The sequence below is a fragment of the Carex rostrata genome, chromosome 21 (assembly GCF_964058835.1).
Source record: "Carex rostrata chromosome 21, lpCarRost1.2, whole genome shotgun sequence".
Lineage (NCBI taxonomy): Eukaryota > Viridiplantae > Streptophyta > Magnoliopsida > Poales > Cyperaceae > Carex > Carex rostrata.
In genome coordinates, this window is record NC_135938.1 from 2,491,919 (window position 1) to 2,509,564 (window position 17,646).

At 31.5% G+C, this 17,646-nt stretch overlaps 1 protein-coding gene across 1 annotated transcript; it reads right to left on the minus strand.

Moving 5' to 3' along the window:
- Positions 1–2,779: 2,779 nt before the first annotated feature.
- Positions 2,780–3,229, minus strand: LOC144573645 (uncharacterized). The gene has a single exon (XM_078323420.1). It carries the CDS (start codon positions 3,227–3,229, stop codon positions 2,780–2,782), a length of 450 nt encoding a protein of 149 aa, XP_078179546.1.
- Positions 3,230–17,646: the final 14,417 nt, after the last annotated feature.

Consider the following 17,646-nt stretch of genomic DNA (forward strand, 5'->3'; position numbering starts at 1 on the left):
TTATAGCTTATACATGATCATCTATATTTGAATATTCTGGATATAACTTCAAATTTCAATTAAGGGCCTCAATATTTTTGGGCTGTAAAATCACTTGTATTGGGCCTTCTTAAATTTTATTGAGCCTTCTTAAATTTAATAAGTTAGATCCAAATTTGTTCCTCGAAAGACGCGTTAAGCTGATCTGTTTTAATCAATTTTCTATAAGGAAAGTTTACTCAAATAAATAAATAAATAAAACAGAATCTAGTGTAAGTTAGGTACCTTAAGCTGTATTTTCATTTTTCTTTTATATTTTAAGCACCGAAACTTTTTTGTTCACACATGAAGTCTAATATTTTTTAATTTGGTTTTCCATGAAAACCCCAAAATCTATTTTGAAGAAAATCATATTTAAGTTGTCAAAATAACATCTTATTATTTATTAATTAGTCAATTGTTTTCGTTACTCTAGCAACTAACTCTGAATTTTTTTTTTTAAAACCCTAAATAAACAATAATATTTTACCAAACCAACTTGATTGCTTTGGTTTTTACAGAAACCATAAGAACCGGAATGTCATTTCGGTTCGAAATTTTTTCTTTTTTCAGGACCAAAATGTTATTTCTGTCCGAGGTGTTTTCACAAGTTTTATCATTATTTTTTTTTTCGAAATCTATAAAAATAGCTGTCCTATAGTTTTTTTGGATCTCAAAAGCTATAAAGCTATTACTAGTTTTTATTTTATAATGATTTTAAATACCTAGCGATGGTTGTGCTATAACTGCGCTATATCTTTTTCAGGCCTTAAAAATTATAGCGCTATAATCGCTATTTAGAACCTCGGTAAAAATCAAGATAATTAAGTTGGTTTAGTAAAATCTATTTTTTTATTTATGATTTAAAAAAGAAATCAACTAACTCTGATCGAGGTTGATTTCTTTGGATATCTTACCGATCTATAAAGTTAAAAAAGATGAACAGTTCACATTTGTTTTATCTGTAATGCACGTATGGCGTACCTTGTTTGAAGGTCAATCATTTGAGATATATCATATGTTTATAGATCTCCGAATCCTATACCATTTTATCATTTAGCTTCTTAGCTGTCTCTGTAGTAAACAAATTTCAGTCTAAATTTTCTAAGTCTAGGTGCCACATCTATAGACTTATAACTAGCAGTTGTTATTGGGTCGGTTTAATTTCACCTCATGTAAAGAATCCACAAACCCGTCTAAGAATAATTCTATTAGTAAGGTACAGAAAAGTAGGGGTGTTGATTGAGTCCAGTTTAATTGGTTTTGAACCGAACCAAATTAGTTTAGATTAAATGGTTCAGTTTTTCAGTTTAATGGTTCGGTTCGGTTTGTTTTTTAAAACCGAATTATAACTTCCGTTCGATTCGGTTTGAAAATTTCCAAAACCAAAATAACCGAACCGACCGAATTTTTATATATTATGAATTTGGTTAAATACTTCAATATATTTCTTAATCAATTATTTTAAATACTTTGATTTATTTCTTAACATACTTTGGTATATTATAAATCAATTGTTTTAAATAAAAAAATAATATATTTCGGTTTGAACTGAACAAAAATAATATATTTCGGTTCGGTTCGGTTGCACTGCTGAATCAGTTCAATTTAGTTATATTTTCTAAACCAAATTATAACTTTAGTTTGCCTAATTTGGTTCGGTTTCAACCACCGAACTGATGAACACCCCTACAGAAAAGGATTCTACAAGTTTTCCAAAGTAATTTATCTGATAATTGAACCGTACAATATTATATATATATAAGTACAATTAGTATTTGGATTGATGTACTTTTTGCATTAGATTGGTTCGGGCGGCATTCTTATTCGGGTTCAATAACCCTCTATATATCAACAAATTAAACCCGTTCCATGAATTATAGTCAATAGTCCCAACAAATTTATGGATAAAGAATATGAGCATTAGCTGTCGGGAATAAACTAGTCTTATTAGAATATGCAATGAATATAACCCAATTCACGGGAGAATATATAAAATTTCAACCAACCAATTTAGTTCAAATATCACATTATTAGCCTTGCACATACGTCCAATTGTAATAAAGTCTTTTTGTTTTTTTCCGCTAAATTTACGCTTTAGCAGAAAGGGTTAGACGACTTTAGACCAATTATTTCATCCCTAAATAATTTATTTATGTTTAAGTAAAATTAAAAAAAGGAAAACATTTTTTTTTTGTAAAAGAGATCATTGATCAAATCTGTGACATCCCAGTGCAGATTCAAGAATCGTTTACTTTTTGTTTTCTCTTTAATTAGGGCCCATGCAGTGATAATTACTATCCCCCCCCCAAAAATAAATAAAAAAAAAAAAAAAATCAACCAAGATATATAGGTTCAAATTTGAAATTGACCAGAACAAAATTTGTTTGGTACTACATTACACCTAATATAATTGTCATGAAAATTCTTAGAAAAGACAAAATTTTCATATCTTTGTCCTATTTGGCTATACAACAATTAAGCTTGTTAAAACAGTAAATTGGTACAACCAAGTTACACAACACACTAACATTAATTCCACAATAAACAAAGCATAACAACCATTACAAGCTCTGATAATTAGAGCAGATTATAACACCTCCAACTCCAGTGCAAAAAACATTAATTTCACAAGTATATACCATAAATTTTATAAAAGAAATAAGAAAAGAGAAACAATTACAAAACCCAGCAAACTTAAGATCAAATTCTCAACCAGCAAACCATGAAAACCTAGGAATTTATCAAACAAATTAACACCTCAGAGATCTTCGGTTATACACTCGAGATTCGGTTTCCAGTCCGATAACCGGCTGCTCATCCTTCGGTGGTGGCCCACTTTACCATCCTTCTCTAAATCAAGACTCACAGTATCCCCCTTCACAGTTCCTGCCAAGACCGTTCCGTGTAATTTCCTCATTCTTTTAGTTTGCTTTGCGCTTTTTTCAGATGCCGACTTGCTCGGTACCAAGAAGTATATGTGACCACGCTTTAGCTCGGTATCTTGCGAGAGGATCGCAATCCAACGGGACACGCCTTGTTCCGCAGAGGGCTTAGTCAAGATGTAATTTGGATGGATGGCTAGGATTTGACGGACTGTGATCGGAGCGCTGTACTCATCGATCTGGCCATTTAAATGGACGACTCGGATAAGATCAAATGCTCCGAAAGGGAGGACGCAGGCCAGGCAGCATCTAAGGCTGTTGCCCATCCCCTGTGAATGGTTTCTCCCCTCTCTCTCTTTCTCTATCCTTCTCTCTCTTTCTGTGTTTATCTATATAAAAAAGAATACTAAATAGCTAGAGTACGTGATGATGTGGTGAGGTGCATATATGATATATATATATATATATATATATATATGTAATATGTGGTATGGTCATTGACTGCTAGTGCTCACATCACAGCTTGATTAGGCTGTGGGACTCGGTTTTCAGTGGTTTGAGTGGAGAGAGAGATACAATATTTGTAATAAGGATTATTTAATGAGGAGTGTTATAACTGAGTTTGTTGGAGCCTTGGAGGTTAACTTGGATCAATGGAAAAGGAAATTTTTATAGTAACATATTTTGACATAACTGTTAAATATATAGTGACCAATATTTATACATACTTTTTGGGGCATTTATTTTCAGCTAGAGCAGAGGCTTTCGTATGATAGTTGTTTATGACAAGAAATTGTATCTAGATCATTATTAATTTTTATGTCATGGTATTAAAATAGACATCATGTATAGCATAAAGATAATTAATGTGTTTTTGATACTATTATACCACCGGTACTAATCCAACGGGACATGGATAGGGTATACCGATATAAAGGTACATTTTATCTTATTAAAACAGTAAAAAGTGACTATTTGCGAGAGTATACCGACATAAAGATGTTTTTTCTATTAGCAACGGTAGTATCCGCGAGAGTATACTGACAGTATCGCTCGTGAATAGTCTTTTAATATTTAGAAATATGAGATTAAAACTTGACAAATCAAGGCGCTGAAAGGATCACTAAGGGAATACCCCATCTTGAGACTTATTTTCTCCGTAATTTGAATAGGAATGGGATTGTGATGTTGGGATCTTGGATAGAAACCGGTGATATTTTAGTAGGTAAATTAACGTCAACAGAGGATAAATCATTTCTAGAGGACAGATATTTAGGGGCTATACTTGGCACAGAATTATTTTCAACAGAAGAAACTTCTTTAAGACTACTTATAGGCAGAAGAGGTCTTGTTATTGATGTAAAATGGATTGAGAATGACAGTTCCAGTGATATTTTAGAAATGGTTTATGTATATGTTTTACATAAACGTTAAATCAAAGTAGGTGATAAAGTAACTGGAAGACATGGGAATAAAATTCTTGTTGTACCTAGTAGCCACAAACAAAAGTAATAATTTGTTATGATATTTCTAATTTTACAGTTATTATAATTCAATTTACAAATATTGAAACCCATGACTATACTGATACATTTTTCATTTTAGTTGGAAAACTAAAAGATATGGCATTTATTTTAGTGGGACATTTTATATTGACAATAATCTAATGTGACAACTGTGACAAACAATTAATTAAACACTTCCCCAACTCAAAAGGATAAAAATTACATAAATGTTATCTATAGTTTTAAGAGTGAGTCTATGGTACTATGCATATCACGGGTTGTTACCGTGCTACGGCTTTATATTCGAGTTTTCAAATCCTAACGGTCGATCTGAACCGTTCATCTTGTTCTCCATATTAATATGTGTTTGGAGACCATATTTTACATTTTTTGAAATTTTTTTACTATTTTTTTAGATATTTAGAAAATCACTTGATCTGAAAATTCTGGACCATCCAAAAACAGTGATTTTCAATAAATCTAAAAAAATAGTAAAAAAATTTCAAAAAATGTAAAATTTGGTCTCCAGACACATATTAATATGGAGAACAAGGTGAACGGTTCGGATCGACCGTTAGGATTTGAAAACTCGAATATAGAGCCGTAACACGGTGCCAAATCGTAATATGCATAGTACCATAGACTCACTCTAGTTTTAAACTCTAGTTTTAAACTCTAGTTTTAATATGTATAGTCTGTTGACTTTGGTAAAATCTAAACGTCAATAGGTCATCTATTGAGTGGTTTTTTTTCATTAAATTAATCCTTAAATTTTATTGGCATTTAATTAGTTTTTTTTAGATAAAAATAGAGTCAAGACATCCACCAGAAAACATTGTCTCTCTTAACATTTAATTGGTCGCTAAATAAATTTTAGCTTGTGAATCAAATTTAATACATAGCCGATTAAGCTTTAGAGATTACCTATAATCTTACTTGTTTTATATTGAAATATATTTATTTTGTTGTCAAAGGTTTTCAGTATCATTTTGTATATCTCAAATTTATTGCATGGCCGATTAATTAAGCTTTAGAGATTATATATAATCTTATATACTTGTTTTATATTAAAATAAATTATTTAATCGGTTGTCAATGGTTTTCAGTATCATTTTAGAATTAATTGTCGTAGATTCTTTTCGCCCTCTGTTAACCAAATAATAATTAAAATAGTCCTCGCATAAATTCATTTTTTATGATATACCCATTTAGCATCTTAAAATATTGTTCAACTTAAAAGTTAAAATTACATTTGTGTTTTTCATTATTACAACATTTGTAAGTCTTACAACAATTTGGTTTTGTGATTTTTAAAGTCTAAATAGTCAATCCGAAACCGTTTAACATGATATCTATATTAAAATATGCTTAGAGATCAATTTTTTTTTGAATTATTTTACTATTTTATTAAGTATTTTACAAAACAGTTGTTTATAGATAATTTTGGACCACTGAAAAACAGTATTTTTGTAAAATACTTAATAAATAGTAAAAAAAATATAAAATTTGATCTCTAAGCACATTTTAATATAGATACCATGTTGAATGATTTTGGATTGACTATTTGAACTTTAAAAATCACAAAACTAAATTATTGTAAGATGTTGTAACTTACAAATGTTGCAAGTACATCCCTCCTCATTATTTAAATATGGTGCTTATTAAATTTGGTTCAGTTTAAAATCCGTTTGCCCTTCCATCAAATTATTAATTGAATCAAGTTTGAAATATACCTTGTATAAATGATGTACGTAGAACGTATTTGCAATTTTATTTTTTAATTTGAATAACAAACGCTAGTATTAGGCGAGTTTTTTATCTGAATAATTAGTTCATCCAATTAACTTAGTTGCAAGTGTTAGTTAGTGATATATAGTTGGATTAAAAACTAACTACTTTTTGACTAGTTCAAAGGTGTCACAATCCTTTCCCAGAAAACAGGGTACAAGTAACACATCAATGTGTACATAGGCGTGTGTACATGTAGGGCTGTAAACGAATCGAACTGAATTGAACTTAATTTAATTTGAGTTCAAATCAATTTCGAATCGAATTGGTTTAAAATTGAAGCAGAGTTTCAAAATGAACAGAGTTCAAGTTTGATTCGGTGCGACTCGAATCAATTTTGAACCGAACTAGTTCGAAATTGGAGTAGGGTTTTGAATTAAAAAGAAGAGTTTCGAACCGAGTTAGACTCAGTTCGAGTTCGATTTGAACTAATTTCGAATCAAATTGGGTTTGATTTGTTTCAGAACTGAGCTAGTTTGATTCGTTTCGAAACAAATTTTTTTTGAATCGAACTCAATCGAATCACGAGCTACGAGCTTTTTGTGCACCCCTATGTACAAGGCGGAGCCAGATTTTCAAATTATGAAAATTAAATATGAATAAAAGTCAATTATATATAATTTTCTTAATACAAATAAAAATAACATTTTACTTTAAATACAGAAAACACTTAAAAGAGTCTTTGATCCTCTACAGTTTCTCACCGTTTGAGTTTAAATCCAGACCGTTTGATCAGAATTCGGATTAATCTAGCCCAAGTATATTATGCACCCATTTAAGATCTATGCTAATATATAACAAACTATCCAAATTCTCAAACTCAAATGGAGAGGTAGCTTGGGTGATATGATCAATTTTAAGAGTCCGGACCCTCTGCATTACTTCACCGTTTGAGTTTAAATCTAGACCGTCCGATTATAATCCAGGTCAATCCGAATTATGATAAAAAAAATATTCCGGATTCGTACAGTTTTCTAGTACAAAGTAGTTTATAAAGAAAATTCTGAATTAGTTGTTTATTAGGGAGGATCGATGAGTTTCATCTGCCACTAAACAGCACTAATAAGACATAAAGCTACACTAATAAATTATTAACATATAGGCACAGCTAATAATCTCCTCAAGCTAGTATGAGACTTATAGCTAGGGGTGTTCATCGGTTCGGTTCGGTTTAAACCAAACCGAATTAGGCAAACCAAAGTTATAATTCGGTTTCAAAAAGAGAACTGAACCGAACCGATTTAGCATTGCAACCGAACCGAACCAAAATTTTATTTCTGCTTGTTCGGTTTGTGCAATTCAAACCAAAATATATATATATATATATATATATATATATATATATATATATATATATATATATATATATATATATATATTTTATTTAAAGCAATTGATTTATAATAAACCGAAGTATATTAAGAAATAAACCGAAGTATTTAAAGCAATTGATTAAGAAATAAACCAAGGTAGTCCGGACCAAATTCATAATATATAAAAATTTAGTTGGTTCGGTTATTTCGGTTTTAAAAATTTCCAAACCAAACAGAACCGTTTAGTCCAAACTAATTCGGTTTGATTCAAAACCGACTAAACCGAACCCAATGAACACCCCTACTTACAGCTGCCCTTGCTATATCTATGAGCAATTCAATTATTGTTTTGATGGGTTTGAATAATAGTGGAATTATTGCTTTCTCTCATTCGGCGAAAGAGAAAGAAAGATTGATTGATTAAGATGACAGATGGGTTTTACTACTCGTGTGGCTGTACCATGACTCCATGAGGTGCTTAGATTAGAGAAGGTCAAAAAGATAGAGGCACAGTTGGAGGCTGGATTAGTATAAACAAAGAGAAATTAATTTGCTTAATCATGATGAATGATTGCAAAACTTTGTCTTTATGGAAGTGGTTAGATAAAGATTGGAATGCGTGCATATAATCTGTTACAGAACGTGGGTTGCAACTTGCATATATATATATATAGAGTAAGGCTTGGGTGCTATGGATAGCATAGAGAGCTACGGTGCTACGGCTTAATATTTGAGTTTTCAAAATTCTAACGGTCGATCTGAACCGTTTATCTTGTTTTCCATATTAATGTGTTTGGAGACCAAATTTTACATTTTTTGAAAAATATTTACTATTTTTCTAGATAGTTAGAAAATCAAATATCTGAATGGTGCAGAATTTTTTAGATCAAGTGATTTTCTACCTAGCTAAACAAATAGTAAAAAATTTCCAAAAAATGTAAAATTTGGTCTCCAAACACATATATGGAGAACAAGATGAACGGTTCGGATCGTCCGTTAGGATTTTGAAAACTCGAATATTGAGCCGTAGCACCGTAGCCCTCTATGCTATCCATAGCACCCAAGCCTTACTCTATATATATATATATATATATATATATATATATATAGGAATATGCTAGCATGCTATGCATAGCATAGAGCTCCTCCGTGCAACGCCTTGGATTTCAACTTTTCAAAATTCTAACGGTTGATCCGAACCGTTCATCTTGTTCTCCATATTAATATGTGTTTGGGGACCAAATTTTACATTTTTTGGAATTTTTTTACTATTTCTTTAGATTTATTGAAAATTGCTGTTTTCAACAAATCTGGAACATAAAAAAACAGCGATTTTCAATAAATCTAAAGAAATAGTAAAAAAATTCCAAAAAATGTAAAATTTGGTCCCCAAACACATATTAATATGGAAAACAAGATGAACGGTTCGGATCGACCGTTAGGATTTTGAAAAGTCGAAATCCAAGGCGTTGCACGGAGGGGCTCTATGCTATGCATAGCATGCTAGCATATTCATATATATATATATATATAGGATTTGGCTAATATGTTACGGGTAGTTAAGAGGCCTCCCGTGCTACGGCTCAATATTTGACTTTTCAAAATCCTAACAGTCGATCCGAACCGTTCATCTTATTCTCAATATTAATATGTGTTTGGAGACCAAATTTTACATTTTTTGGAAATTTTTTACTATTTTTTTAGATTTATTGAATATCGCTGTTTTTTATGGTCCAGATTTGTCTGAAAAACAGCGATTTTCAATAAATCTAAAAAAATAGTAAAAAATTTCCAAAAAATATAAAATTTGGTCTCCAAGCACATATTAATACGGAGAACAAGACGAACAGTTCGGATCGACCGTTAGGATTTTGAAAAGTCGAATATTGAGCTGTAGCACGGGAGGCCTCTTAGCTACCCATAGCACGGGAGGCCTCTTAGCTACCCATAGCACCGTAGCCAAGTCCTATATATATATATATATATATATATATATATATAGAGGTGGGCTACGGTGAGTTGCGAAGTAAAACACATTTCTACTTCACGCCGTATTTTTATTTTGAAAGTCCAAACGACCGATCCGAACCGTTAGATGTTTAATCCATATTGAAATGTGCTTGGAGACCAAATTTTACATTTTTTGGAATTTTTTTACTATTTATTAAGCATTTTTGAAAATTGCTGTTTTGCTGTGAACAGTAAAAACAGTAAAATTTTCTGGACCATCAGATCAGCGACTTTCAAAATTGCTTAATAAATAGTAAAAAAATTCCAAAAAATGTAAAATTTGGTCTCCAAACACATTTCAATATGGAGAACAAGATGAACGGTTCGGATCGACGTTTTGAACTTAAAAATCACAAAATATGAGCGTGAAGTAAAATAGTCGCTTTACTTCGCAACTCACCATAGCTCATCTCTATATATATATATATGAGGAGGATTAAAATGCATCATTTTTTTTGCACTCCTAATGTGCACTCTTCTCTCGTATATTCATTTTCAAAATTCAAATAGTGGATTCGAACCTTCCAACGTGTTCTTCATATTAAAATATGCTTGAAGACCAAATTTTACATTTTTTGAAAAAAATTTACTATTTTTTTCAGAATTTTTGATTAAACTAAACAATAATAAAAAATTCAAAAAGTGATGATTTTCAAAAATTCCAAAAAATGTAAAATTTGGTCTCCAAGCACATTTTAATATGAAGAACACGTTGGAAGGTTTGAATCCACTATTTAAACTTTAAAAATGAAGATATGAGAAAAGAATGCAAGTTAGGAGCACAAAAGGGAGGGTCCATCTTAACCCTCCTCTATATATATATATCTCCAATCCCCATTTAATGTAGGGGAAATATATTTCTTGTGTCTATCTACAACTTAATTTAGCAATCTAGAGTATCATATTAGTATCTTTAAAAATAAAAAATAAAGGCCAAAACTAGTATCATATTCATATTTTATATAGGGATAGTGTTGTTTGAAAATTTCAAAGGCCTTTTATTATTTGATTTTATATTAAGTTAATTCAAAAATTTATTAATTTTGTATGTAATTGTATTACTTGTAAAATAAGTCGGTTTCAAAATTTTGTATTCATGTGATAAAATTTTGAAATTAAGATCACTGCGGGATTTGGTAAGTGTAAGAACTTTATAGTTCAACTCTATTAAGTAGGATTTTATCAATTGAAGTTAGGCTGAAATTGAACTTATGATAGAGTATCATGTTCTCAAACAGAATATTATAATAATTAAGTTAGTATGAACTTAAAGAGTTATAAAATAAAATTGTAAGTTTAATTTAAAAATTATAGTATCTGCTTCAAAAAAAAAAATTCAAATTCCAAATGTGAAAACGTGCACTTGTTTCTGAATATAATCTCTAAATTTTTAACTGCAGATGTAAAATTCCTTCTTTTTTACAACGGCCGAAAACCCACAGGTCAAGAAAATAAAACTAAAATCCCTAAATATGAAATATCACTATCTCTAAATAATATATATGTAATTTTAATGATGTTAAATTAATATAGATCAACTACATAGTCCAAGTAGTTATGAATAAAGCTATCGACAGAGCTATTTTGTTTCACGCAACACGCAATCAATAGAAACAAAGTGAATAAATATTTAACTGTTGCGGTGTAGGAAGTCAAACATAGCTCTGTCAATATATTTACCCGTAATTATTATATGGAAAAATTTCATATATACCACTTAAAAACTATAAAATTACTTATTTATCATTCAAATTTCTATAATTACGTATTTACCATCTAAAAATATAATAACTCACATATTTATCTAATATAACTTTAGTATATATCACATATACCCAAAACTCATATTAATTATGTTTAATATTCTTAAAACTATAATTAAACTATAATTAATCAAAAATTAACTTAACACTCTATCTGTCTTTCCTTAAATCCGTTCTCCTTCATATCCAATATAAGAGATTAAAAACAGATATTCAAACTGAGCCAGTAACAAAACGCAGATTCTCAAACTTAGTTACTTTGATAAAGGGTTGCAATATCAGCATCGAATATGGTTAGAGTTGTTATGTTGGAAAATGTGGAGTGGTTATATTGTTTTTAGACGATCAAGCTGAAACTGAAATTCTAATCTTCGAGTCTATTGCCCCTTCTCTTTGAGTTTCAGTAGAAGAGACGAGATGAGAGAGTTTCCACGAAAAAGGGAAAGTTACGCCCAAAAAATACGAAAAGAAAATATGTGCGCAGAAAAGGAAGGAGTAGAGAAGGAGAATAGACTAAATAACTTCTATTATATACATTGAACTTAATTAATCTTATTTTTTAATTAATTGGGTAAATATGTGAATTATTAGATTTATCAATAGTAAATAAGTAATTACAGAAATTTGAATGGTTAATACGTAATTTCACAGTTTTTGAGTGGTATATATGAAATTTTCCCTTATTATATTGTTAAGGTTGATTAGTGGGCCTCTCTTTTTGGGCTGAGCCCACTTCAGTAATTCCACCTCAACTCAGTAACTTTGATTCCATGAAGTATGTATTGGCCCAATATTATTCTATGGGCCGCTATTTTCATTTCCATTACAATTGTGGACCTTAGCTTCGTTTATTTTTCTATTTTTTTAATATTCACTTTTTCCTTAAGTAGGCCCAAAAAATAGCAATGTCTCAGATGCTCCACTTGAGCATTTGAATTTTTCTTTTCCAAATTGACCAACTTTTTTGCACTAATTATATTGTCAAGTCTGAATAATTCTAAAAGCCAAAACTTTAAAAATAATTAATAGTTAATATCGACAACACTCCCCTCTGAACATAATACAAGTTTTACTTCATACTTAATTTCATTTTTTTTCTTTTGCTTAAAAGAAATCGAGAACAAAATAAATTCCGTCGACAATTTTTGAGAGAAACGTAGATCTATATTGTATTTCAAATTAGGATGAAACATTGTTTTTTCCAGAGAAAAATATTCATGTTTGAGTAAAGTGTGTATTTAGTCTGAGTTGATGCTAAAATTTGAGTTTTTTTTAAAATACATTTTGGATTTTTTTTTTTTTTTTTTTTACAATGCTACAAACAAATAAATTGGTAAATTAAGAAACTAAGGTAGCGGGCTAGCAGCAGAAGTCCAGGTACAGACTTACAGAGGTACTAGTAATAGCACCAAAAAGGACAAAAAAATGCTGGATGCAAAAGTGTTGGAGTGGGAAACAAAAACAGTGAAAAGTCATACAATGAAATAAACAAATAAGAAAAGGAAGGAGAAAGAGAAGACAGGAGATGTAAAGTGAGCGAAATTTGCGCTTAAGGTCTTGCTACTGTCAAAGGAATCCAATCCTAATCCTATACTAATATACTATGCCATGAAATAAATATATCACTATTCAACCGTAAAAAAAAAAAAAAAAAAAAAAAAAACGAGTTCAGACGCAACCGGGTTCAGAGTTTAGATTTGAGCACGCCATCCTCATTATTGCACCACTTTCCTCCTACAAATCTATGGCGGCTACGATGCTATCAAGCGTGGGGCGAGTCACCTGTCACGTCATTTGCTATCAGCGACAGAGCCCTTAACCACTGCACTATTAGACATTCGATGTTAAAATTTACTAACTTTTATATTTAACGTATATTCAAAATATTTGATGCTTAATTTGTATAATACGATTGTTGAATTAATAATATAATATAATAGAATTTGAGTGAGTCTATGGTACTATGCATATCACGGGTTGTTACTGTGCTACGGCTCTATATTCAAGTTTTCAAATTCTAACGGTCGATCCGAACCGTTCATCTTGTTCTCCATATTAATATGTGTTTGGAGACCAAATTTTACATTTTTTGAAATTTTTTTACTATTTTTTTAGATATTTAGAAAATCACTTAATCTGAAAATTCTGGACCATCCAAAAACAGTGATTTTCAATAAATCTAAAAAAATAGTAAAAGAATTTCAAAAAATTTAAAATTTGGTCTCCAAACACATATTAATATGGAGAATAAGATGAACGGTTCGGATCGACCGTTAGGATTTGAAAACTCGAATATAGAGCTGTAGCACAGTGCCAAATCGTAATATGCATAGTACTATAGACTCACTCATAGAATTTTTTATTTTAAAAAATTACCGTATAACCGTATAAGTATTATATCCGATTGTCCATGTAACATAGATCTTATGGGTACAATTTATTGATACAAGGTACAATTTGGATTATTCGTAGCCAACAAAGTTAGGTATCACAAGAAGTGTTAGTTGGCATATTCTGAAAAAAATTTACATTCTTTTTAGCTTTAATATTTTACCTTTTAAGTCTTAATGATCAAAATATACCTTCGAAAAGATTGTAGAAAACAAATATATGAAGAGGACTCGAATGCTCTATTATGAAATCTCATCATATTTTATATTTTTATTTTTAATTATAAAGTTCAAATACATAATTTAAACCACTTAATATAAATATTTACATAAAAATATATTGGAAACCAAACTTCATATTTTTTTTGATAAAGAATTACTATTTTTTAAAATAGGTTACTGTTTTTCAGAAAAGTTTAGACCAATAAAAAAAAGTGATTTTGTACTCATCTTAAAAAAATAGAAAAAAAATTCAGAAAAATTATAAAATTTGGTCTAGAAGTGCTTTTAAAAATATTTTCTGAGCAATAATTAAATTACTACCCCTACCCCCGTTCCGGATTTAGATCCAGTGAAGTAAGAGCATCTACATCCGTGAAACTTTTGGAGTTTCTAAATAACTGTTAACTAATTTTTAGAAATTTTGTCTCTGAAAGTTTCTAAACTCCACATCCCTGAAACTAAAATTAGAGTTTCTTCATTGCCACATTAGCAAATAAATTACAGGAGAAAATAATTTCAACGAATTATTTGGACACATCAAAGTTTATAAACGGTTTTTTATTAAGAAACTTTGGAGTAAAGTTGCTAAATAAAAAACCTATTTGCATTCCTGAAACTGATTTAAAAACTACCACTTCAGATTAGAAACTCCACGAGTTTCAGAGAAATAAATGCTCTAAGTCGAGAATTGAATTTTAGATTAAAACTGTCCGATTCGAATGTACGGTAATACATCCGAAATAAATGGACGGGCAAATAATTTGTTTCCAACCAACCCACCGCTGGTAGTCGCTATCCTTTTATTCCTTCCCATGTTATGCGATTTCAGGATTTCGGACTTACCCGTCAACCGGTGAACCCTACTCTGTTTGGGGTCCGGATCCCCTAAAGTAATTCAATCTTTGAGTTTTGGATCGAGACCGTTCGATTTGAATCTGTCGATCGAGATTGCTTTGTGATTCCTCAGTTTGGTGCTTTTTGACCACTCCACCATTACATATTTATCTTCCTTTTTTTTTTTTAAATAAATCTTTTGCTGCTGTTTTATCTTTCTATTTCTGTATCCTTCGGATATTAACCAGCTTTAATTTTCTTCATTCATAATCCGGTCATTTTTATTAGAGTAAGGGTTCGGTGATATGGATAATATAGAGGGTTACGGTGCTATGGCTTAATATTCGAGTTTTCAAAATTCTAACGGTCGATCTAAACCGTTCAACTTGTTCTTCATATTAATATGTGTTTGGAGACCAAATTTTATATTTTTTTGGAAATTTTTTACTATTTTTTTAGATAGGTAGAAAATCAAATATCTGAATGGTGCAGAATTTTTTAGATCAAGTGATTTTCTACCTATCTAAAAAATAGTAAAAAATTTCCAAAAAATATAAAATTGGGTCTCCAAACACATATTAATATGGAGAACAAGATGAACGGTTCGGATCGACCGTTAGAATTTTGAAAACTCGAATATTGAGCCGTAGCACCATAACTCTCTATGCTATCCATAGCACCCAAGCCTTACTCTTTTTATTAATACCCTAAAAAAAAGTTTTTTTTTTTTAAATCGTCCTCATTTTCTTTTTTTTTTAAATGCCCTGACCGCCAGGCTCAGGGGCGGTCCACCCCTCCTAGCAGACCGCCTGGGCCAGGGGCGGCCCACTAGGGACCAAACCACCTGGGGTCCGGGCGGTCCTCTTTCTTTCTTTCTTTCTTTTTTTTTTTTTTTTGGGGGGGGGGGGGGGACAGATCTTAATATTTTGATTTAAATAATTTTGTGAAGAAAAGCTAAAAAATAAAACATTTGATATATCTATGAAGTGATGTCGTAACTCTTTATAACTTTGATTTGGTTTGTCAGTTGGATATCACAAGTTTAAAGATAACACTAATTAAGGACTTGGCCTCTGACAGCTTATTGATCTTCTTCTCTTTATTTCTGGTACTAAAACAGTTTTTTAGAGCTACTAAAATATATTTAAATGTCAAATTAGATCTCTTTCCATACACAATGCACCCTAAACTGACATCTGGTATGGTGCCAAGTCCAAACTCATCATCCAAGCACTAAGCAAAGGCCACTGATATAGTGCAATCCACTAAAAAATCAAATTTGACCTCTTATGATAAATCGGCAAGTCTTGACTAATACAGAAACCAAACTGCAAAAGTGATTACACCAATATGTAGAACATTCAAAAATACATAGAATTGACACAAATTTCAATTTATTTGGATTTTTTTACAATTAGTTATGAATTTCCAAAGTTCGGCTTTTGAAAAAACTTTAAACAGTCATAACTTTGGTTAGGAAAGTCGGATTTGCGCGTATGACCACTTTTCGGAAAAGGGGGGGGGGGACAAGACAGATTTGAATGTCATCCCAAGAGTCGCCCCTGATATTTGAAGCATCATAATTTCAAAAAAACATCGTTTAGTGCCTCAAAAATTCAGTTTAAGTTTTCGTTCAACGGTAGACATACAACGATCAATATTTTGTTTAGTCCATAGCCTAAGGGATTATTCAAGAATAATCCATATAATTATTTTAAAATGCATTTATTATTTATTGTGTTCGTTTGCCTATCTCCGAGCAAATGGTATATGTTAACAATAATCAAATAATTCAATTATTCTCTGAAAAAATGATATATATTGACAATAAGCAAATGGTATATGTTGACAAGAATCAAGGTCAAGTCCTTAGTGTTATCCTTAGACTTGTGATATTCAACTAGCTATTATTCGCTGTTTTGAGAGTCTACTGAAAACTCTAGCAGATCGCCGCCCTCACGCGCCCCCCTCTCTGCCCCACAACCCACACCCCGACCTCCCCACCACCATGTTCTCATTCACCGCCACCTCCTGCTCTCTGTCGTCTCTACCCGCTTCCTACCTCCATCGTTCATAATCCCGTTCCCAACCCTCCCTTCCTTCCCTCCCACCACCACAGCCACCTCCTACTTGCCGGCGCTAATACTCGCCTCCATCAAAGCCTCCTTGCCAGTTGCCCTGCCGCCTCCGTGCTGCTTGGTCCGCCGCTTCGCCTGCTGCTTGCTCTGCCGCTTCGCTTGCTGAAGCGATGGCGCTATTGTAGCACAACTTTCTCTTTATTTACTTTATATAAATTAGGAAATAAATGTTTAATTTTTGTGATGATGATGTTGTGTTTTGTTTTTTGTTGCTTCTCGTCTTTTCCTCCCTTTCTTCTTCTCTTTCTCTTTAGAGGTGACTGTCCTGAACTGGTTGATTTAGTTCTCATTCTGGTTTGATTTAGTTCTCATTCTGGTTTGATTTAGTGTCTTCTCAGCTGACGGGTGACTATCCTGGTCCGATCGATTCAGTTCCCGGTATAGTTTGGATTCAGTGCCTTCTCGACTGCAATATGCGTATAGAGGAAACAATCACTAAGCTCCTATTAATCCAATCAAGCAAGGATGATCAATTTGTGTCCACGGGATGCACATGCCTCTGTGCGTTTTTTGTTTTGGTTAGCTGTATGTTTTTCACAGACACTGAATAAATTAAATTTGTAAAATACTTAATAAATAGTAAAAAAATTCAGAAAAATATAAAATTTGGTCTCCAAGCACATATTAATACGGAGAACAAGATGAACGGTTCAGATCGACCGTTTGGATTTTGAAAAATCAAATTTGGACCGTAAGCACTTCGGTCCATATGCAACCGAATGCATATTAGCCGCTCTCTCTCTCTCTCTCTCTCTATATATATATATATTCAACTAACAA

Excerpts from the sequence above, each read along its gene's own strand:
- LOC144573645 (XM_078323420.1), bottom strand. The coding sequence starts at position 3,229 with ATGGGCAACAGCCTTAGATGCTGCCTGGCCTGCGTCCTCCCTTTCGGA.